Here is a 21885-nt window from a genome sequence, read left to right on the forward strand (position 1 = left end):
TGAAGTAAAAAGAATAAACCATTTATTAAAACATCGTGTAATAAAATAAACTTTTTGATCCAATGCTACAGTGGTAAACATTTTCCCTCATTAACATTCCACCTAAAACACAGTTTAATTACAACATAATCTGGCCAGAACTTGAAAATACTTCTGTTCTTTACCGCTCAATGATTGAACTGTGAGGTGAGTGTAGATTTAGGTTGTCTTGATGAGCCAAAGACAGAGGATGATAGCCTAAGAGACAATCGATATTCCATATGTCCAAAGGTTAAATTTTATTTACCCTGTTCACTGGTCCAAACTTAAAATTTTCATTATATCAAATAACGATTTCATGAACCACCCCCTCCCAGCCAAAAATAAATATCAGGAACAAATTAAGGATAAGAGTTGGGTTTTAAACTGCACTTTATTTGTTACTATAATATTGTCTTTTTTTTTTTTTTTTTAACTGATCAACTATAAGCATGCAACAAGTTCTCTTCCGAATGGAACTGCTTCCACAGCCTCTTGGATATCAATAAGTAAATTATAAAGTCATTCAATTTGTAGCTCTCTCCTCCTTTAAAGCACTTCTAAGCAGTGTGTGTGACACATACCACAGAGGTAGGAAAGACCATCTTGAATAAATTATCTTAATTGTAGAGAATTTCTGAAAATAAAACTAACAAAATGCTAAATCATGCCTCTGATGAGTACCAAAAGACCACAGAGCCATCTCCTCCTATTTGAAGAATTAGTTCCCTGGAGTGTTCTGGCCTTTGTAGGGCTCTTGATAGCAAGATCCACCAGGGCTCCAAACAACTGCACTGAGAAAGCCTTCCACCACTCTCACTTGCCGATTCTTTGGACCACCCAATCTTGTTGGCAGAGAGGGCAGCGATTGTTCTGTTTCACCCACAGGGACATGCAGCAGTTGTGAAAGGAATGATTACATTCTCCCCAGACCACTGAAAGGGGAAGAAAAAAAAGATTATTTGATTTATATATTTTAATTTAAATTACTGAACTTAAATCATAGGTTATTTTATATTATAAAAAATAATCACGGTTCATAATCTTGAATCAAGATGGCTAATTGGTCGATATTTTTTCTATCTATAAAGAAATAAAAACTTACCTGTATAAATTACACTTAAGTGAGATGAGGCGCTGTGATTAGGGGACTTTCCATCATTGTTTAGAATCTGTGGGTGATGTGGTGGCCCCCAGTCCCTACACAGCTCCACATGCTGTCTTCCTGAAGTTAGGAGATTAAAGAACTTGAGCCTTCCTTAGATCCCAGATCTTCTCAGTCATACACTGACCTGGAGACCTTCCTTCTATGCTTTATTTTATTGAAAAATATCCTCCTGATTTTTATTTACCAAGATAATGAGTTTTAAATGTTTTCAGTTCATAGTAGTCTATTATAAATAGATGACATGCTTCTAAACATTATCAGCTGTACATCTACTGAGTTATTTTCTGGAAGTGGTGATGAACTATGTTAAGTCATCCATAAACAGTGCAATTCCTCATGTGACAAACACATTAACTTTTCAAAGTGGCTGGCTGGAAAGAGAGGTCTCTTTGTGATCAAAGAAAGGTGGCCTGAACCTCACAATTTCCGTTAATATTTTTTAAACCAAGGGAAGTCACCCATAATCTGAAATACAGTCTCAAATGTGGGCTTTATTTGTCCCTTGCTTGACCTATACGATAACAAACAATGAAAGAAATAGGAAAAAAAAGAAAAAAAACATGAAAAAACCCCACATCTTCTTATGAAAATTAGCTATAGGGAGTAGGAAGCAAGGGGAAATCATTCTAAGTGTTTCAGGACAAAGAAACAGGATTTGATAAATACCGCATAAATCATTAAGAAGCTATATGTAAACCATGCAGACACAAAGTACAAAGTTAATCTCTCATCTTCAGAAAAGCTTTTATATATAGCAATCTAGAGCTGATGACCTCAAGAACTAGGACATAAAAACCTCTGAACTGCTTAAAATGTTTAGCCTTAGACAACTTTTGTAGTCCCAGACGATTAGCAAAATTTAATAGATTTCCATATACAAACGATATTGGAAAAAATCTTGAGACTTAGAATTTTTTCTGTGTTAGTTGAAAAGTTAAATACTGTATCATAAGAGTACTGAAAACTGATGTGCTTTATTAGAATAAAACCCTACCAGATCTGACCTATAATACAGTTAAATTTAAGTGATATTTTGGCAAATTCCTTACTTTGTAATTTTCTTAATAGAAAAGAGTGATTTCTTTTTTGAATATCAAATATTTACTATGCCCATGCCTAGAATGTATAATCAATTCTTAATTACAGGCAATAAAAGGACTTGCAGATTAATTCCATTAAGGCCTTTAGAGAACACATTTTATATTAATAATGGATCACTGCTTTACAGTTTATTTTTGTGTATTGATAAAGTCAATCTTAATTGCAAATTCAAACATCCCCGCTGAGAGAAAACCTTCGTTGAAAAAGCAAGAGAATGAAATTACAACATACCAACACAATCCTCTTGTTTGTTTTCAGCTTGACATCTAAGGCAGGCATCTAAAAGTAAACAAATAGCAATTCTCATTCTGATGCTCAGAATGCAACTTTTAAAACCCAGACACTTCAAAGTCAAATAAAAGCCCAAAGGGTTAGAGATGGAGATAAGAGACTCATATTATTAATTTCTCATCTGAACATAACTGTTTAAAGATGAATAAAGTACAAGGCACTCTACTCATTTACTTATGACCAGGAGCAATTTCACAAGGGTTACTGACCCTCTACTTTTACAAACTCTGATGAAAAGATGTCCCAAAGGTGCATGCAACCACTACAGAAAAATATGCCATACCCCATTATATATTAGAAGTTCATATGGATTGGGCATGCTCACATAGTTCAACTTTAGGGGCAGTTTAGTTTCAAGATACCGTTTTAAGTAAGCCATGCATATATATTGGTATTTGCTTATACACACATACAGAAACTCTAGAAGAATACCCAAGTAACTAATAATAAAGTTTACCAAAGAGCGGATGGAATGGGAAGGAGTTTTCATTGTATATTTTCTTAAAATTCTGAATTACGTGACTGTATGATCTATATAAAAATTAAAATTAATTTTTAAAGAACTCTTAAATACTAGGTTCTCTCTCTTTTTTCTATTTTAAGAAAATGCTCCCTTAGGGCGCGTGGGTGGCCCAGTCAGTCAAGAGTCTGCCTTCGGCTCAAGGTCATGATCCCAGGGTCCTGGGATGGAGCCCCGTATCAGGCTCCCTGCTCAATGGGCAGCCTGCTTCTCCCTCTCCGCTGCTTGTGCTCTCGTGCTCTCTTGCTCTCTCTCTCTCAAATAAATAAAATCTTTGAAAAAAAAGAAAAAAGAAAAAAGAAAAACAAAACGCTCCCTTTACAAATATGTCTGAGTCCAAAGCATTTATCCAACAATGACAAAGTATTTTAATAATTTACTTGGGAGTAAATTCTAGGAAGAGGAACCTAAAGGATATACTAGAAGTTTTCAAAATTCACTGTGTACTACTATTTGCTTGATGAAGGAGGTAATATAGAATATTTTAGGGACCAAAAAAATGGGTTCATTGACTAGCTGGAAGAGGAGTCCAAGATGGGAAAAAGGAAGTTCAAAGCAACAGAACAGAAGAAAAAAAAGGTTTTTAACATAAATTGGAGAAAAAGAATTCTGTAAAAATAGATACACGGTAGAGCTGAAGCCTGCTCCTCTTCTTACACTGGATTATGCTCAGGCGTTTGTTTGCTCCTCTCTGCATGCTCTTACCCTAAAAAAACACACCACCCTAGCCTCTTCCGTGTGGATTAAAAACAACCACTGCCTCCTGAGGCTTTCTTCAATCCCACAATTACTGAGTATCTACTCTGTATAAGGAGTTATGCACTGGGGACACCAAAATGACCGAGTCTGGGTCCCTGGTCTCACCAGGAAATGGGAAGGTAGGCAGGCAAACAACTAAATATCATAAGGATCATGATATAAGGGTGAGGACATGGCTCTGGTTCTGTATAATCACAGAATTATAGTCTGTGATCCCAACTACCTCTTTCACAAATTAGGAAAACAAGACTCCAAAAGGTATGTCAAATGTCCAAGTTAACATAAATAGCCAAGAAGGGTTACTCTGGCTCTTTAGAACTCAACAGAACTAGCAAACCTATTTTCCTCTTCTTCAACATTTGTTCACTATGCCATCTGCCCCTTTCAGAATGAAGGGAAAAGAGCGAAAACCAAAGAAGAGAGTGTTAACCACATCAGAACAGGCTGACAGGCAAATCTTGGATCAAGAAGTCATAATAAATCATTTAGGTGTATGAAATGAATTCAAAATATTAAGGAAATGGAATTAAGTGGGCTCTTTTGCACAATCTAGAAATCTCGGATTACAATTTTGATTGAGCTTTGATTTAGACTCATTATCAAAACCCACCTAAATCTAAAAATTCCTGAAGTTTTAGATAAAAGAAAAAAAATTCTCTTTGTGATATTCCTAAGATCTAAAACAGAACATTTCTAAGGAATACCATAACAGTAACACCTTTTAGAATGATGCTACTAGGGTAAGGCTTGGGAAGTCTGAAAAACAAACTTCCTTCTGCTGTCACCTGACCACTAAATGGATTTTAACACCTCATAAACAAAACACAGAGGTCTAGTCCAGAATACTTTTCTGAACTCAAAGGACAGCTGTTATAAATCTGCAAAATTAATCCACAGTAGCAGAATACTTGCTATAATTAGAAGGTTAATATGAATGTGAACCATATATTTATAGCCCATACTCTGACTTACTCTAAATAACCCAGTAAAGTTTATTTGTTGCAAGATTTCAACCATTACTTTGAATTCTGCATTTCTACTTACAAATCTAAAATTTTTTCTTTGGGGAGAAATACAAAGCAAACTTTCTGGAACACTCTTCTTTTTAAACTAAAGAAAATTTAGAGAATAAAATATTTAGCAAAGCTTGTCTTGCAAAAGAAGAAAAGATTAAGTTGCCTGGATAAGTTAACAATGCCACACAAACTGGAAATTATGATTGTAGTTTAAGTAAGGGGTGGGGCAAGGGGGATTTACTGCAGGCCAATAAACTAGGCACTTTAAGACCTAATTACGCAAAATAAGTGGATCATGTCTGAAATTAAGTTCTTTCAAAGGTAAAAAACAAAAAATATTTGGATCCCATTTTTGTAAATCCTCTTTGAAACAAGTCCTGATGAACAAAAAAGAGTGTAGTTACCAAAGAGAGTGTAAATTGAGAATCAATCTTGATTCTGGTAGGTTTAAATTTCATCCCTTGAGAGAGCAATTCTGTTTATTTTCTCCAATTCTCTCATTTTGCTGAGCAAAACACAAAGTTTTCAAACTATAGAACCTCAGCTTTTTCCACCTACCCCCAAGAAACATTAAGATCCTCTCTCAGTATTTTAAATGCTCTATTTAGAAATACAACTTGCATTTAGATAGCATCTCTTTTTGAAGGTGGTCTGAGATCTTAAAACAGAGAGCATATAAAATGTAACAGGATGAAGCTGCTCTGAAAGGTTTCCGCTTGGTCCAGTATATTTATTCGAAATATCACAGAAGAAGTTAAGATTTTATTTTGTACGAGAGGGTTCTTCACAAAGGCCCGACTCAGAGAAGGGCAGGATCTTCTTCAGGAAATGGCATCCTATGATAGGGAGGGGCCAGAGGAGATGAAAATTTATGTTTCTGAATAAAGGGCTTACATTCTTCAATTCCTGCGAACCTTAAATATTCTTGAACCACACTGTATCCCCTTCAAGACAAGCGAGTGCCATCTGACCCATCCCGAGGCAGGCAGATTCAAAAGCCTGCGGAACAGCAGTAGCTAACCCAGAAATGCAGTGGCTAGAACACTCTTCCCTTCGCCTCTCAGGAGCGAACTGAGGGTGTCGTTTTTTGTGGAAGAGGACTCCAGTGCATCACTTTGGTGGGTGACCACAACCATTAAAGTGCCCTACTTATTCAGGGCCTTTACTCTGACCCCGTTGCGGTTTGCTTTTAGGGATGGAGCTGGCCACACAAACCGAAGTGGTTTCTCCTAGCTGCCATCAAATGACCCAGTTTTATGTCCTTGGCCACACCCATCACTACCTGAAATTACCTTAATTTCTCTGCTCACAGCCCGTTTCTCTCCCTAGAGAAGACCAGCTCCCGGCGCCGGGCGCCTGCTGACCTCCAGGCGGAGGCAGCAGCCCTCAGGCCAGAAGCAGCACTGTTGGCCCCCGGCGCCCCTGCCCCCACTCCTCGCGACCCGAGTCTCTCCGAGCCTTGCTCCCCCGTCCCCCATGCCCAGAGTCGGCCTCACGGAGGCCGTAGCGCGGCCCGGGCCTCGCGTGCAGCGCTTACCCATCACCTGGACCCTGCAGATGGCGCACGTATCGCACTCCACGTCCCAGCTCCACATGGCCACCGCATTCCACTTTTTGAGAGAGAACATTTTGTCGCCTCCCGACTTGGAGCCTGCGCTCCCGGAGTGAGAGGACAGGGCGCAGGGTTCCTCGCCGTCTTCCACGTCGGCCATGGCGGCGACGCGGGGCCGGCAGCGGAGACGTTAAGTCGGCGGAGGCGGGCGGCTATGGCGGCTCCGTGGCGCCGCCCGGCGGGCCACAGCGCCGCCTGCAGGCCACGGAACACCGCAGCGCCTACGGCAGGGGCCGCCCCGATTGGCTGGCGCGGCCCAGTGACGTCATCTTACGCTAGCGCCGGACCGCTTGTCCACCCCTGCACCTCCGCTCGCTGGGGCAACCGAGAGCGCAGAGGGCCTTCAGGGCGATTACGGTGTGAAGCCTGGACGCTTCGCTGCTGAGTGTTCCTCTCCCGCGACCCGGAGCACTCTGCGCAGGCACCAGGTGTCCTGATGTGTGCCTCCAAGAAACTTAACACTCTCACAAATTATCTTGAATATAACTGTTCCCCGCCCATGTAAACCCCATCAGAGCAGGGACCATGTCTTTATACAAGATACCTTGTCCTCGGTATCTAGGAAACGTCTGGCCTCAGGTCTTGTGAGAAACCTGGTTCAGTGGTTCTCAAACTTTTTGGGCTCAGCACCCCGTTATACTTAAAAACCACAGGACCTTAAAGAGTCTTTATGTAAGATTTATGTTTGCTTTTTAAGCAATTTAAATTGAGGGGAAGATTTAAAGTAACAGTAATAAACTGATCACAAGTTATTAGAGCAATGGTGCCACATACAATGTAGCTTCTGGAAAACTCCACTGTACACTCCTAAAGAGTGAAAAGAGGGAAATAGCTCTGAATATTGGCATGCAAATAGTTTTGACCTGTTGGTACCCTGAAAGGATGCCAAGAACTCTGGGGCCCATGCTCTGAGAACCTGATGTAGGTTAACCTCCTCCTTTTATATGTACAAGTAACACCGCTATTACGTGAAGGTGACAATTATGAAACTTGGGTTCTTCTATTGCTAGCCTGGGGTCATGTTCTACTGTTTTCTCAAGCCAAGCAGACAACATCTTCATTTTGAAAGATAAGAAAGTTGAGGCACAGAATGCCTAAGGAGATGACTGATGACCACCACCACCTAGTGGTGGACACCTGTAGTGTCGGGTTTGGGATTCCAAGCCTCCAACGTCTTCTTACTGGGCCTCTCAGTCTCCCCTGGTCCCCTCATGCCAGGCCTTGTGTCTGGACGGAGGCTAACCAAACTCCAGCAGTCGGGCAGAGGACACAAGGATGCATAAATATGTAAAAATAGAAATATGGACACAGGGTCACATTTGGCCAGATGCTATGCGTGCTGCTTGTTGAGTGAAATATTAAATGATGTGAGGGACAGAGATATCCCTGAGGACTGATGCCACGAGGAAAAGCATCATAGAAGAAGTCAAGTTTGAACTGGGGGGAGATGGGAGGCCCTCAAGGCCAGGATATGAGTGAAGAGAGCACACCTCTCCAAGCTGTCAGCCAGAGCAGAGCAGTAGTGGTGATGGCAGATGTTAATCTCACCACACTAACTTTATGAGCCAGATAAAAATGCCTATAAACAAACCCAGATGAACATGTTCTGTTCATATTAAACGACCACACATCTGACTAGAGATGGTTCTAAATGCGAGATATCTAACGAAGGAGGAAGGCCGGAATCAGATGAGGATAAAATGCACTAAGTTGTTGGGAACCGGCCAGTTTGAAAGAGAAAAGAAGAGAAAGTCAGATGAGAGGATGAAAGCCGAGAGGATGGCCTCTTTTCTTTCACACTTTAACATCTCTGAAACTGGACAGAACTTCCCCTACCTGCTCCAGCTGGATTGCTCTCTGCACTTAGAGAAATCTTACTCATCTTTGCTCTCTGCCAACATATATTCATGTACTCCCAGGAAATCACAGCACTTACTGTGTTTCTTCCACTCTTTTGGCACTGGGTCACATAGTAAGCAAAAAGTGCTGTTACTGATGTTTATGGAACAATTTCAAGTTTTTAAAATTGACAGCTCATAAATGATAAAAATTTTAAAATAGTAAAATGAGTATACAATGAAAAAAAAACAAGTGCTGTTAATAGACTCTCCAGAAATTCCTACATATGTACAGACACATAATACAACTCATTAAAATTAAAAAAATATTTTACTTTTAAGTAATCTCTACACCCAAAGTGGGGCTTGAACTCACAACCCTGAGACCAAGAGTCACACACTCTACCAACTGAGCTAGTCAGGTGCCCCAGAAAATTTTTAATTGAGATAAATATACAGAATGAAGTTTGCCACCATTTTAAGTATAGAGTTCAGTACTCTTAAGTACATTTATGTTGTTTTTGTTTTGTTTTGTTTTGTTTTAAAGTAGACTCCACACCCAGCATGGAGCCCAATGCAGGGAATGAACTCATGACCCTGAGATCAAGACTTGAGCTGAGATCAAGAGTCAGACGCCTAACCCACCAAGCCACCCAGGTGCTCCAGGACATTTACACTGTTATACAAACACTTTCCAAAACTTTTTCATCTTCCAAAACCAAAACTATACTCCTTAAACAACTTTCTATCTCCCCTTCTTCCACCGGCAACCAGCATTCTTTGTTTCTGAGTCTGATTACCCTATGTACCTCATGTAAGTAGAATCATACAGTATTTGTCTTTTTGTGACTGGCTTATTTCACTTTAGCACAATGTCTTGAAGGTTCATCCATGTTGCAGCATGTGTCAGAATTTCCTTCCTTTTTAAGGCAAAATAATATTGCACTGTATGGATAGACCACATTTTGCTGATCCATGCATCTGTCAATGGATATCCGGGTTGCATGCACCTTTTGACTACTGTGAATAATGCCACTATGAACATGAATATACAATATCTCTTCATAATTCTGCTTTCATTCTTTTGGGTATATACCCAGAAGTGGGATCGCTGGCTCATATCACATCAATTCATTTTTCATATGAGTTTTTTACACATATTATTCTCTAGCCTGCTTTTTTAAAAAATATTTTTTTTAAGTAATCTCCACATCCAACAGGGGGCTCAAACTCACAACCCTGAGGTCAAGAGTTGGATGCTCCACTCACTGAGCCAGCCAGGTGCCCCTCTAGCCTGCTCTTTTTGTTTAACAGTATGAGTGGGACAGCTTTTCACATAAGCACTTCCTTATCCACATTATTCTTGATGGCTGCATGGTATTCCACCACATACATTTCCTGTGATTTATTTCTCTGAAAATCCTTTGAGAGACATTAAACTATTTCTAATGTATAATAAACAATGATACATTAAACATCATTATAAATATTTCCTTACACATGTTTGAGAGCATCTTTGTAAAATATATTTCTAGAATAACTAGGTCAAAAGTTATATATTTTTCATTTTGATGGACAATGTCAAAAGAATTCAAGGGGCGCCTGGGTGGCTCAGATGGTTAAGCATCTGCCTTTGGCTCAGATCATGATCCCAGAGTCCTGGGATCAAGCCCCGCATCAGGCTCCCTGCTCGGCAGGGGGTCTGCTTCTCCCTCTCCCTCTGCCTCCCCGCCACCCCCCCATGCTCTCTCTCTCTCAAATAAATAAAATCTTAAAAAAAAAAAAAAAAAAAGACTTCTAAAGAGGCACACAGATCTTATACTCCCACCCAGTGGATGTCAGTGGCAAATTTGAAAATCGCTTTTTTTTTTAAAGCAGGTACAATTTCTTAGGAGGCCTCATATACCGGATATAGAAGTTCTGAAGATCTGTTATATTATTTCAACTCTCACACTCTGTTATTACTTACTTTTAACATATGAGGATCTTATCTTCCTAGCTAGATGCTAAGATATTTAATGGTGAACATAATTGACTATAAACATCCTCACCTTCACATAGTTTGGTTCCACAGACTTGCCAGAACTTGATTTGTACATAGTTGAATAAGTCTTGCCTTTTTTTATGTGCATTCATTTCTTTCTTTCTCTATTTTTTATTTTGAGTAGGCTCCACACCCAGTGTGGGGCTTGAACTCACAACCCTGAGATCAAGAGTCATATGCTCTACCAACTGAGCCAGCCAGGCGCCCCACCAGACTTGCTTTTTGTGTGGGTTTTTTGTTTTGTTTTGTTTTTTCCTTCGAAATGGAAAGGTCTTAAGTCTGTTTTTCTTCTTTTTTATTTTTCTTGTGTAGCTTTTCCAAGTGAAATAACTGGAATCATTCAATTCTAACATCAACAATAACTGCCACTAATATTTATATTTGAGCACGTACTATGAAACAAGTATTGTTCAAAAATTGACATGTGTCATCTCATTCAGAGCTCACCAAATGAGACAGGTGCTATTCTTATCTGTATCTTATCAGGAAAAACTGAGGCTCAGTGAAGCCTCACTTGGCCAATGTCACACAACTGGAAAGCAGCAGTTTTCCACCGAGAATTCCAGTCCACTTCATTCCCCAGTCCACACTTTTCATCCCTGCATCATATTGTCATGCTATATAACTTTCAACTAATCCAATTTATCATCCGTACGTTGGTCAATCACACCTCTTCTCTTTCCCATGGAGCAGACATCTTCATTGGGGGGGGGGGGCGGTTAAAGTGATTAGAAATTACCTCATTTGGGGAAGATCCCCATTTGGGGGGATGTTGTCTTTCAGGAAGTGATTATTTCCAAATATGCCTATTGTTCCCAACTATAGATACACTTACAAAAGAAAATTCTTTCTTTCTTAGATAAAGATCGTGACTTCCTTCAAGTTATAAATTTCACATGCACGTGAGAAGCACCAGAGAAGAATCCTACCTGTATTTACTAAGGCCAGCTTCTGAAACCCTCATTTTAGAAAATGACAAGCATAATAGGATTAACACTACTTTGAACTTACATAAATTAGTCATCAAATTTTAGAACTTGAAAGGGGCTTGGTTCCAGTGAAAACTATTATTATAGAACAAGCAATATCTTTTTACACATGTCCGGTTGGCCATGGTAATAGATAGCATCCATAAAGATAAATGGCATCCACATTCAGTTTTTAACCTGTGAAATAATGAACAAAAAATCATAAATTATAAAAAGAAAAAAGGAAGTTCAACTTCATACAACAGAGAGTAAACATATGTAAAGCATTACCTACCTAATAGATCCCACATGTTTCATAAATAGTTTAGTTAAATTCACCATTTCAAACCCACAATAAGCTAACAGGAACCAGGATTTGGGGAGGAAGTGGGAAAGCTGAAGACAGGAGGCAAGGTTTGCACTAACATTTGAGGGAATCCTACTACTTGTCCTTTGGTACAATCATCATCCATCAGAATGGACTGATGGTTTAGGATACTGTTACCTAGAACCAAAATGCTCATGATTTTATCAAGTGCAACATCTGCTGAGGGTAGCATCTACCCCAGTGTAGTACCCAGGCTCCACACACCTGATCCCCTGGTGGCTGTAACTCGCAGACACAGACATCCAAGAGCATACCTCTTTCTTCTTTTTATGGGTAATACTAGATTTCTTGCTATTTTTCCAAACAGATCTGAAGATGTCTGAAGAGACTTGAGGAGTGATTATAATTTTTAAGACTGGGAGTTTACCTGAAAGAGGAAGAACATAATAGTAAATAGGCAGGATCTCTCACAACTCCATTTGATGGATTGGGTCTTAGCTTCTGAGAGGGGCATTCTCCCACATTTTTATTAATGGGGCAATCTTCCTCTCACCTAATACCTTTTCCTTATATCTTCTTGATGTGAGTGATCCATAACAATTTACTTCTGTAGTAACTTCTCACTCTAGTCCTTTCTTTTCCATTCCTACTATCATACGTTTACCTGGATAATTGTAGTAGCCTTCCAACTGGTCTTTCTAGCTTCAGACTTCCCCACCCCCAAATTCATCCTGGAATCTACTTCCAGATTAATCATCTGAAAGTGAAAGTCTGATCTTGTCATTCATCACCTCTAATAGTTTATTGGCTCTTCATGTTTGGTGGACCTCTCTTGGTTTTGCTTGTCCAGCTTGCATTTTAGCTTCTTTCTGGAACAGAATCTTGGGTTTACTTTGGGGTTCCCCTCCCCTGTCCTCCAGGGGTAGATGGGCACATAACACAGATCTGGCCAATTAGTGGATTTATTCTCCCTGGCACAGTGAATGGTTAATAGGTGTGACTCGTGATGGTCCAGTGAAATCAGCAGAAAGACTCTTTCTTGAGATTAAATGGGTACAATGTAAACTTATGGTCAGTGCTGCCCAAAATGCTACTTTGTAGGAAGAACCTGCCTGAGAATAAAGTCAACACAAGCAGAACTTCCAGGAGATGAAGGTAGGTAGTATTACTTGAACCCCTAAATCCAGCTGGACCTGTGCCTAGAACCACCCCTGGACTTCTAGTTATATGGGGCAACAATTTTGTGTGTGTGTGCTTAGATCAGTTTGAGTTGGTCTTGTATCACTCGAAACCAAGATTTCTCACTGATTTTCCTATAAAGACCAGCAATATTGTGATTTATAAGAAATATACATTTAGATTATTCAGATTTCTCATATATATTTGGTCTTTGTTCATGGTTCACGGCCCCCAAAACCTTTGGCATTTCCTGAACAATAAGAGAAATGGGTGCATCTCTTGGTTTCTTAGGTGTGTGGGGGGATGGGTAAAGTAGGTGATGGTGATTAAAGAGTACATTTAGCACGATGAGCACTGAGTAAGATACACAATTGTTCAATCACTATATTGTACACTTGATGCTAATATAACACTCCCTGTTAACTATACTGGATCCCTTGTTCTCAGCTCCTGAAAATGCCTTAGAGCCATAAAGGTTGAAATGGGTACCTTGTAATTCATAAGGAGCCCCTTTCCACCACACCTGAGTTTATGTTAATGAGGAGACTTTTGGACAGCACCTGAGGATGGGTCTGGTTGCCAGGGGAACCAAGCATAAATGGAGGGTTAGAACTGTCAGTCTTAACTCCTGATTCTCCTGGGAGGGGAAAGGGGCCAGAGGTTGAATCAATCACCAATGGCCAATGATTTAATCAATCATGCCTATGTAATAAAAATCCAAAGGACAGGATTCAAAGAGCTTCCAGGTTGGGAAACCAGAATGCTTCCATGTGCCACCATGTTGGGCTCCAAACTCCATGAGGACAGAGCTGCTTTGTTCAAGACCTCGCCCTCTGTATCTCTTCACCTGGCTATTGATTTGTATCCTTTAATATCCTTTGTAATAACCCAGCAATCTAGTGAATAAACTGGTTTCCTGAGTCATATTAGCTATTCTAGCCAATTAATCAAACCCAAGGAGTGGGTCATGAGAACCTCAGATTTATAGCCAGTCAGTCAGAAAGCCCACACAACAATCTGGACTTGCTACTGATGTCTGAAGTGGTGGCGGTGGGGAGGGGACAGTCTTGTGGGACTGAGCCCTTAACCTGTGGAATCTGGTGCTAATCTCCAGGCAGGTAGGGTCAGAATTGAGTTGAACTGTAGGCCACCCAGCTAGTATTCGGGAATTGCTTGGTGGTGTGTGGAAAAACCGACTCCCACACATCAAAATTGGGGTCAGAATAATAAGACTTAAATACCTAGCATGCCACTTGGAGAGCCTGTGTCAACCCATCCTTCTGGTATTTCCCATGGCGCCTGCCCTTCTCCCCCTTTTTGTTTCTCATCTAGCCAGATGTCCGGATCCTTTTTGTAGGGCCTCTGTGGCCCTGCAAGCTGTAGTTTCTGGAGGTCAGGATACACCAGGAAGAGGCCAGAAGCAGAAAGGTAGGTAGGAAATATGGTCGAGAGGAAAAATAAGAACCTTAAAAATAGTACTGTATGTACTATAAATAAGTACTTAAAAATAAGTACTTAAAAATAGTACTGCATGACCCTCCAGAGGGTCAACTGAGGTTGAAACATGAAAATGGCTGTCAGGGTGTGGGAACAAATCAGGCCGGGCACAGTAAAGGGTAGTGGAGGGGAAGGTGGATGAATATGGACAAGGGACCTGGAGGTATAAGACAATATAGTTTTTAATTTCAGGACTTATAAAGGGCCAGAAACCGTGTCACTGAGGGCTTGCTTTGGTGGTACATATGTGCCTGGAAGGTAAGCAACATCAGCGTCCTATTTGGATGTTTTCCTTTGGTGAGCAGTGCTTATTGGTACTTGGTGTGGTCATTCTATCCTATGGGACATTCCATCCTGTGGGTCATCACAAAAAAAGGTGTGGTGGTAGGGAGAACATTGCTCTGATACTTCAGGGTGGGGCTGGGCCATAATAAAATCTAAGGCAATCATCTCCCAGGGGTGTGCCTAGATTGAGAGGCACTCATGTTTCCTGGGTCTAATTTCGGCCCAGTGTCTTCCATGGTTCCTTACAGAGCAGCAGGTTTTACAGATGTAGGCCTGCTAGGTGACTTGAGGGGCCACGTGGAATGTCTAATAAAGACCCTGGTGTCTCACTTGGGCCACTCCGGAGGGGTCACTGCGTTCAAAGGCCTTTGACCAGGTCTAGTGTAGACCAGCTGACCTATCAATCATCATCTAAAGGAGCTTGAGGCAAATACTTCAAGTTTCCTGACTAATAACTTTTCTGAGCTTATTTTCTAACAGAGCTCAGATTTTTCTTAGGGCAGCAATGTGCTCAGCTAAAAATTAGGGATGGGCATGTGACATGCTTCTGACCAACTGGAAATGAGCATAAGTATGCTGGGGACTTCTGCCATTTCCTCATACAGGTACCAGTACTTCCTCCTCGTCCCTTCCTCCTTCTTCTGGTCTGGAATGGAGATGGGAGGCTCTCAGTGAAGCAGCCACCTTACAGCTATGAGGATAAAACCACCTGCTGAGGCTGACAGTGGAGAAAGAGAAAGGAATGATGTTGGGGCGTGTCTGTACCCACTCTGTCTTCCTCTTCCTGATTAAGCCACTATAGCTGGTCCTATTCCATGCAGCCAAATATCATCTCTAACTGATGCAGAATTTAATAGCAAATAGGAAGAAATCATCGTCAGGGAGAAAAACAAACCTCAGGGTTGAAAAAAAGAAGACAGGCTCAAACGTAGAGGAAGACAGGAGTTTCAATAAGAAAACAAGGCCCATGGGGCACCTGGGTGGCACAGCGGTTAAGCGTCTGCCTTCGGCTCAGGGCGTGATCCCGGCGTTATGGGATCGAGCCCCACATCAGGCTCCTCCGCTATGAGCCTGCTTCTTCCTCTCCCACTCCCCCTGCTTGTGTTCCCTCTCTCGCTGGCTGTCTCTATCTCTGTCGAATAAATAAATAAAATCTTAAAAAAAAAAAAAAAAAAAAAGAAAACAAGGCCCAACGTCTTGACCAGTGTGAAGGTCAGGAGGGAGATGCATGGCTCAGGCTGTGAGGAGTGTTGGGGGCTGGAAACCACTTCAAATGGGGCCAGCAGTGTGGTATGGGGGCCAGCTTGAGGTCTCAGAGGATTCACGAGACAGCCACACCCACAAAAGACTGTCACATTCCCTGAACACCACACTTTTGGTCATCCTTTTTATCTCTTTATAAAACTCTAGCCATTCATCAAGGTTCTATATAGTGTGTGAGGCCTCCAACTCCTTAGTGGAAGCTGAGGTGATTAAAGATAGTATTAGATACTGGGCTGCCTGGGTGGCTCAGTCAGTTCAGCGTCTGACTTCAGCTCAGGTCATGATCTTGGGGCACTGGGATCGATCCCCAAGTCAGGTTCTGCACTCAGTGGGGAGTCTGCTTGTCCCTCTGCCCCTCCCCCAACTCGTGCTTGCGCGAGTGCCCTCTCTCTCTCAAATAAATAAAATCTGAAAAAGAGAGGTAGTGTTAGATATTGACATGGAATTATATAACAAAGAATCACATGGTAGAAAGCGGTCCACTTTTCAATTCTCTAAAAATATAAACAAAGTAATGCGTACATATAGCTAAAAAATTAAATAGAGCTAAAAAGTTCATAATGAAAAACAACAGAACCTTGCCTTTCCCCTCGACACCCCCAGTCTTCTTCTCCAGAGACAACCACTTTTAACTCACTCAGGTGTTTTTCATGAGATTTACTGCCTTATTTCAAATCCTCTGATTTTATTTTAAGTAATCTTTACACCCAACTTGAATGTACAACCCCAACATCAGGAGTCACACACACTGCTGACTGACCCAGCCAGGTACCCCACTTATATAATTTTCTTCTGTTTGAGTTAATAATTGTCTCAATTTTTCCTTTGCATTGTTTTCTGTGTACCTATTCTAAGTATTTCCCCCAATTTCTTTTATTTGTCATATACCCATATTTCTTGCAAAATACTTAAGTATTTCCAACGCTCTATTCAGTTTTTACTGCGGTATTCCTCCTTCCCAAAGTCTTCTATTTTTCGGCTCCAATTTGGACTAGTTCTGGCCCTCAACCATCATCTGGGATTTCCTTTTCTACTTTCCTATATTGATTCTCCTGATTTCTGGATTCCGCATTCTTCATCTTTGTGGTTCCCTCTCATTTTGCTCAAGTGTGTTCTCTGGGAGCTTCCTAGGAAACAGAGGAGGCCCAGTTTGAGTTCTTGTGTGCTAGAAACATCTTTACTTTATCGTCATACTTGGTTAGGAGTTGGGAATGTATAGAGTTCTCACAGAGTTGTCATGTCAGTGCCCCATAGTTTCTAGCTTCCAGTTAGAAGTCTGATGTCATTCTGATTCTCAGTCCTTCCAATGGAATACACAGTATTTATCTCCCTTTTGTTCCTAGTGTTCTAAATGCCATGGTGATATAACTTTTATCATTCACTGTTGCTGGGCACTCAATGGACTCTTTCGATATGCAGATTTATGTCTGTTGGTTCAGGGAAAGTTCTTGATTTATTTGATAATTATTTGATAATGCCCTCTCCCCACTTTTCTTTCTTCTCTCTTTCTGAACTATGAGTTAAATAAATGCTGGTGTCCACAGACTGATCCTCTATATATATTCTCATCAATTTTTTGTTCTACTTTTTAAAGACTTGCTTGACTTCATCTTTTAACATTTGTTTTGAAATTTTTATTTTGGCTATCATTTTTATTTGCGAAGAACTTTTTCTTATTTTCCCAATTATTCTTTTTTCATAACATCCTGTTCTTGTTTCACAGAAGCATTATCTTCTGTTTTACGGGGGGAAGTTCTCAGATTTCCGTTCACAGTGAAGCATGAGGCATCCAAACACTGATGGGAAGCTCTTCTGTATGAGCAGGGCTTGCTTACCTGCTGGGCTTTTTTGAATGATGAGGGCATGGCCATGAGTCAGCACCTGTTGTTCCTTTCTCTGGGGCTATTCCGTCTATCAAAGAATACCCCACAGGCACCTGGATCGCTCAGTCAGTTAAGCAACTCTTTTTTTTTTTTTTAAGATTTTATTTATTTATTTGACAGAGATAGAGACAGCCAGCGAGAGAGGGAACACAAGCAGGGGGAGTGGGAGAGGAAGAAGCAGGCTCATAGCAGAAGAGCCTGATGTGGGGCTCGATCCCATAACGCCGGGATCACGCCCCGAGCCGAAGGCAGATGCTTAACCGCTGTGCCACCCAGGTGCCCCAAGCATCCGACTCTTGATTTTGGCTCAGGTCATGGTCTCAGGGTCATGAGATCAAGCCCTGTGTCAGGCTCTGTGCTGTGTGTGGAGCCTGCTTAAGATTCTCTCTCCCTCTCTCTCTGCCCACCCCCGCTGCCCCTGCTCTTGCATGCACGTGCTCCCTCTCTCTCTCTCTCAAAAAAAAAAAAAAAAAAAAAAGAATACCCCAGTCTTCTACACGGCTATCAGGCTCCAGAAACAGGGCAGACAAAGTGGCTCTGGTCACGGTAGAGGCGGAGTCCCAAGTGTTCAGTGTGTAGAATTTTCCCTAATCCTCTTCTTTTCAGCTTCTTACATCACCCTTATTCTCTGCCATGCTGGGTGTCCTGGGTCTGCCGAAAGTTTCTGTTTAATTTTTCCAGAGACAACTCCCCAACTGGTCTTCCTTCTTTTGTCCTCACCTCTCCTCGAATCTATTTTCAACTTAGAGCTGAAATAATCCTGTTAAGATGTGGGTCAGATTGGGTCACTCCTCTCAAAAATCTCAAATGCCTCTCCACCTCAGTAAAGTTAAAAACTAAAGTCCTCATAGTTGCCTGGAAGTCCCTCTTCCCTCCATGCTTACTTCTTGGAATTTTTTGGTCCTGTTCCTCTCCCATTCTTTCTCACTCCACTCCAGCCATGCTGGCTTCCATACTGCTTTTAGAACACACCAGCCAGCCTCCTGCCATAGGCCTTTGCACTTGCTGTTCTGCTTACCTGGACCACTCTTTTCCCAGATATCTACATGGCTTGCTGCCACACATCTTCTGGTCTTTGATCAAATGTTTCTTCTTAATACAGCCTTCTCCGGCTAGCCTAAATAAACTCCCCATCCCCTGACATACATGCGTTATCTCCTTTTCTTGCTTTATTTTTCCCTTAAGTATGATCCCCATCTGATATACAATAAAATATATTTTATTTCTCTTTATAGTTGGTTTACTGTCTGTCATTCACTAGGAAGTAAGACCCATGAAAGTAGGGATTCACTGCTCAACTCGAACAAGGCCTGGCATTTGTGGGGTGTCCCAATCAGATGTGCAGGCCACCAAATATGGGGTGCTCCGCAGGCTGGCAGCATGGGTGGTGAAAGAATTCACCCAAGGCAGAACAAAAGAGATAAAAGTTTACTGAATACACTGCAAGGGAGTGGTGGACAGGACAGCAAAGGAGAGACTGTCTGCTAAGAGGCAGTGGTAGGCACCACAGTTATAGGGCAGAGTGAGGAAGCAGGGAATGTATGGAATTTTCCCTTTTTTGGTAATCTTAGGAATTGTGCCTGGTTGTAATTGGTCAGTTAGGGCCTATGGCTATTTCAGGGTGGGTCACTTAATGAGCCTGTTTGCATTTGGCTCAGTGGTCTGTGGGCCCTTTTGCCTTATTCTGTAGCATTTAATAAATTTATGTTGAAATAAACAGATAAATAAGAATGGATAAATGAAATGATCCTGAAGTCTTCTGTTTTTTTGTTTGTTTGTTTGTTTTAATTAGTAAAAAAGCAACCCTGGGGCGCCTGGGTGGCTCAGTTGGTTAAGCATCTGCCTTCAGCTCAGGTCGTGATCCCAGGTCCTGGGATTGAGCTCTGCGCCCAGGCTTCCTGCTCAGTGGGGAGTCTGCTTCTCTCCCTCCCTCTCCCTGTGTGTGTGCTCTCTCTTTCTAGCTCTCACTCTGTCTCAAATAAATAAATAAAATCTTAAAAAAAAAAAACAACCAACCTTATAAGATGTAGATAGCAGTTTCTCCCTCTGCTAACCTTTTTGTTTTTTGGTAACAAATGACGTTGCTGATGTTTCTGAGAAACCTTTCACTGTGTGTTTGTTCCATCATTAAAGGTAGTTCGTTAAGAATTCCTTGGTAGACAAGTAAATGACTTTAGGCTGTTAGAGTAGAATTAGGATCAGAATTTAGCTTGTTGGGGCGCCTGGGTGGCACAGCGGTTAAGCGTCTGCCTTCGGCTCAGGGCATGATCTTGGCGTTATGGGATCGAGCCCCACATCAGGCTCCTCTGCTATGAGCCTGCTTCTTCCTCTCCCACTCCCCCTGCTTGTGTTCCCTCTCTCGCTGGCTGTCTCTATCTCTGTCAAATAAATAAATAAAATCTTTAAAAAAAAATTAGCTTGTTAACTTGCAAATGATAAGAAGGCACAAGTAATCAAAAGAAGAACATTAGTTCTATAATCAGTGATATTATTTGCTTTTAATGTTTAAAAGGATGCCATTAAGGCTAAATGGCAAGAGATTTCCCTATAGAATCCAACCAGCTAACCCTGCTGAGGAGTCTTTCTTGGCGTTCAAACTAACAACCTGAAGTGCTCCATCAGAAACATGCCATAATTATTTTGGTTCAAAATGTGGATGCATTCAAGCTACTCATGATATATACTACTATATTTGAGGAAAAACGCTTTCTTGAACTAGAAATTGTTTTTTAATGCTTTTTAAATGAGAAGCTGTATTTTCAGGTGGTTATTTCATCATTATCTTCCCCATTTATGCAAACTGAACCATTTACTAAGCAAGCACAATATTCTGCAGCTCCAAGTAAGTACTCAATGAGAATAATTTTCTGTCAAATCAGCTGAGACTGTCCATCATTAGCACTCACTACAGTAATGATCCGAAGACTGCCTGCAGCCTTTAATGTCTTCTGCCACAGCCTATAGTGAGAAAGTGACCTCGGTGCTAAGGAAAACCAGATGAAGTCATAACCTGCTTTCAGCTTATTAAGCTTAAAGTTCAATTTAAATTCATTTTAAAAGAATAATTCCATTGCATTTGAATTCAACTCAAATGGACTAGGAAGTAGATGTTCTGTTTCTCCAAAATGAAGAGATAATTCAAAAATCTTGGGATCATTTGGTTGGCTGTGAAGAAATGACAATGCAGTGGTTTCAGAATAAATATGGCAACACAGTAGACAGTAATGCTGTAACTCTTCTCTCTAGAACTGCCAGTGTGAGGGGAAAAAGGCAATGTAAAACTATGCCATGTCTCTAAGGTCATTTTATCGAAAAAATGATAAAGGCCAACGCTTGCACTACTTAATTTTCTTCACGTAACCTGCCAGATACTGCACCTAGACTTCTTTCCCCACTTTTTAAAATTTAAATTCAATTAATTAACATGTAATGTATTATTAGTTTCAGGGGTACAGGTCTGTGACTCATCAGTCTTACAGAAGTCTTTCCCCATATTTATTTATTTACTATTTTTAAAGATTTTATTTATTTATTTGACAGAGAGAGAGCACAAGCAAGGGGAGAGGCAGGAAGAGGGAGAAGCAGCCTCCCCGCGCTGAGCATGGAGCCTGTTGTGGGGCTCGATCCCAGGGTCCCAGGATCGTGACCTGAGCCAAAGGCAGACGCTTAACCAACTGAGCCACCGAGGCGCTCTTTCCCCCTTTTTAAACACTGAATTTGGATGTTTACATGTGCTTACAATGTCTTTCATTGAGCTTTATTTTAAATGCCACTCTCTCATCTTCTCTTTGTTAGCAGTAAGAATGGCTATCGTTAATTCTGGTCATGCATATTAATGAAAGGAGGAGGGCAGGGTTGGCCAATGTTAAATAAATAACTCATTCCTTATGTGATTCTCTCATTTTCAAAGGATTATATGGTCTTAAAGGGCCCTTCGTGCTCTCCCCAACGTCAATCACAATTTAAGCAATCTCTGAGGGTCCAGCAAGCATGTCAGAATCTTATAAGGGATGTTGCTTGAGTTTTCCAATTGCTGTCTGGAGAAATATCTGCAGGTTGCGTTGTGGGGGAGAATAGAGACTAGGAGAGGGTCCTCAGAGAATATTCCTACAGTA

At 41.1% G+C, this 21885-nt stretch overlaps 2 protein-coding genes across 3 annotated transcripts in view; both read right to left on the bottom strand.

Annotated features, from left to right (window-relative positions):
• Positions 1 to 6678, bottom strand: RNF7 (ring finger protein 7). 2 transcript variants are annotated; one of them, XM_026497161.4, is made up of 3 exons: positions 6418 to 6678; positions 2519 to 2566; positions 1 to 953 (listed from the first exon to the last, which is right to left on the bottom strand). In XM_026497161.4, the coding sequence occupies exons 1-3, from the start codon at positions 6583 to 6585 to the stop codon at positions 897 to 899; spliced, it is 273 nt and encodes a 90-aa protein (XP_026352946.1). In that variant the 5' UTR covers positions 6586 to 6678; the 3' UTR covers positions 1 to 896. The 2 variants fall into 2 exon arrangements, with proteins under 2 accessions (XP_026352946.1, XP_026352945.1); XM_026497160.4 differs by having other exon boundaries at positions 6411 to 6677.
• Positions 6679 to 8635: 1957 nt separating this feature from the next.
• LOC113254009 (uncharacterized) overlaps positions 8636 to 21885 on the bottom strand; it is a 46789-nt gene continuing 33539 nt past the window's right edge. The window contains exons 10-11 of the mRNA XM_048216262.2: positions 11978 to 12090; positions 8636 to 11533 (exon numbers count right to left, since the gene is read on the bottom strand). Coding sequence (XP_048072219.2) covers positions 11522 to 11533; positions 11978 to 12090 — 125 coding nt within the window. The 3' untranslated portion in view covers positions 8636 to 11521. The remainder of the gene's footprint in view (positions 11534 to 11977; positions 12091 to 21885) is intronic.

The sequence above is a fragment of the Ursus arctos genome, unplaced genomic scaffold (genome assembly GCF_023065955.2).
Source record: "Ursus arctos isolate Adak ecotype North America unplaced genomic scaffold, UrsArc2.0 scaffold_20, whole genome shotgun sequence".
Lineage (NCBI taxonomy): Eukaryota > Metazoa > Chordata > Mammalia > Carnivora > Ursidae > Ursus > Ursus arctos.

What these genes read in the sequence shown, in the direction of transcription:
- RNF7 (XM_026497160.4), bottom strand. Translation starts at nt 6,585, where the DNA reads ATGGCCGACGTGGAAGACGGCGAGGAACCCTGCGCCCTGTCCTCTCAC. An exon ending in CTGCAGGGTCCAGGTGATGG is followed by an intron (nt 2,567 to 6,410) that starts GTAAGCGCTGCA and finishes GTTTACTTTTAG; the next exon opens with ATGCCTGCCTTAGATGTCAA. An exon ending in CAAACAAGAGGATTGTGTTG is followed by an intron (nt 954 to 2,518) that starts GTATGTTGTAAT and finishes TTCCCCTTTCAG; the next exon opens with TGGTCTGGGGAGAATGTAAT.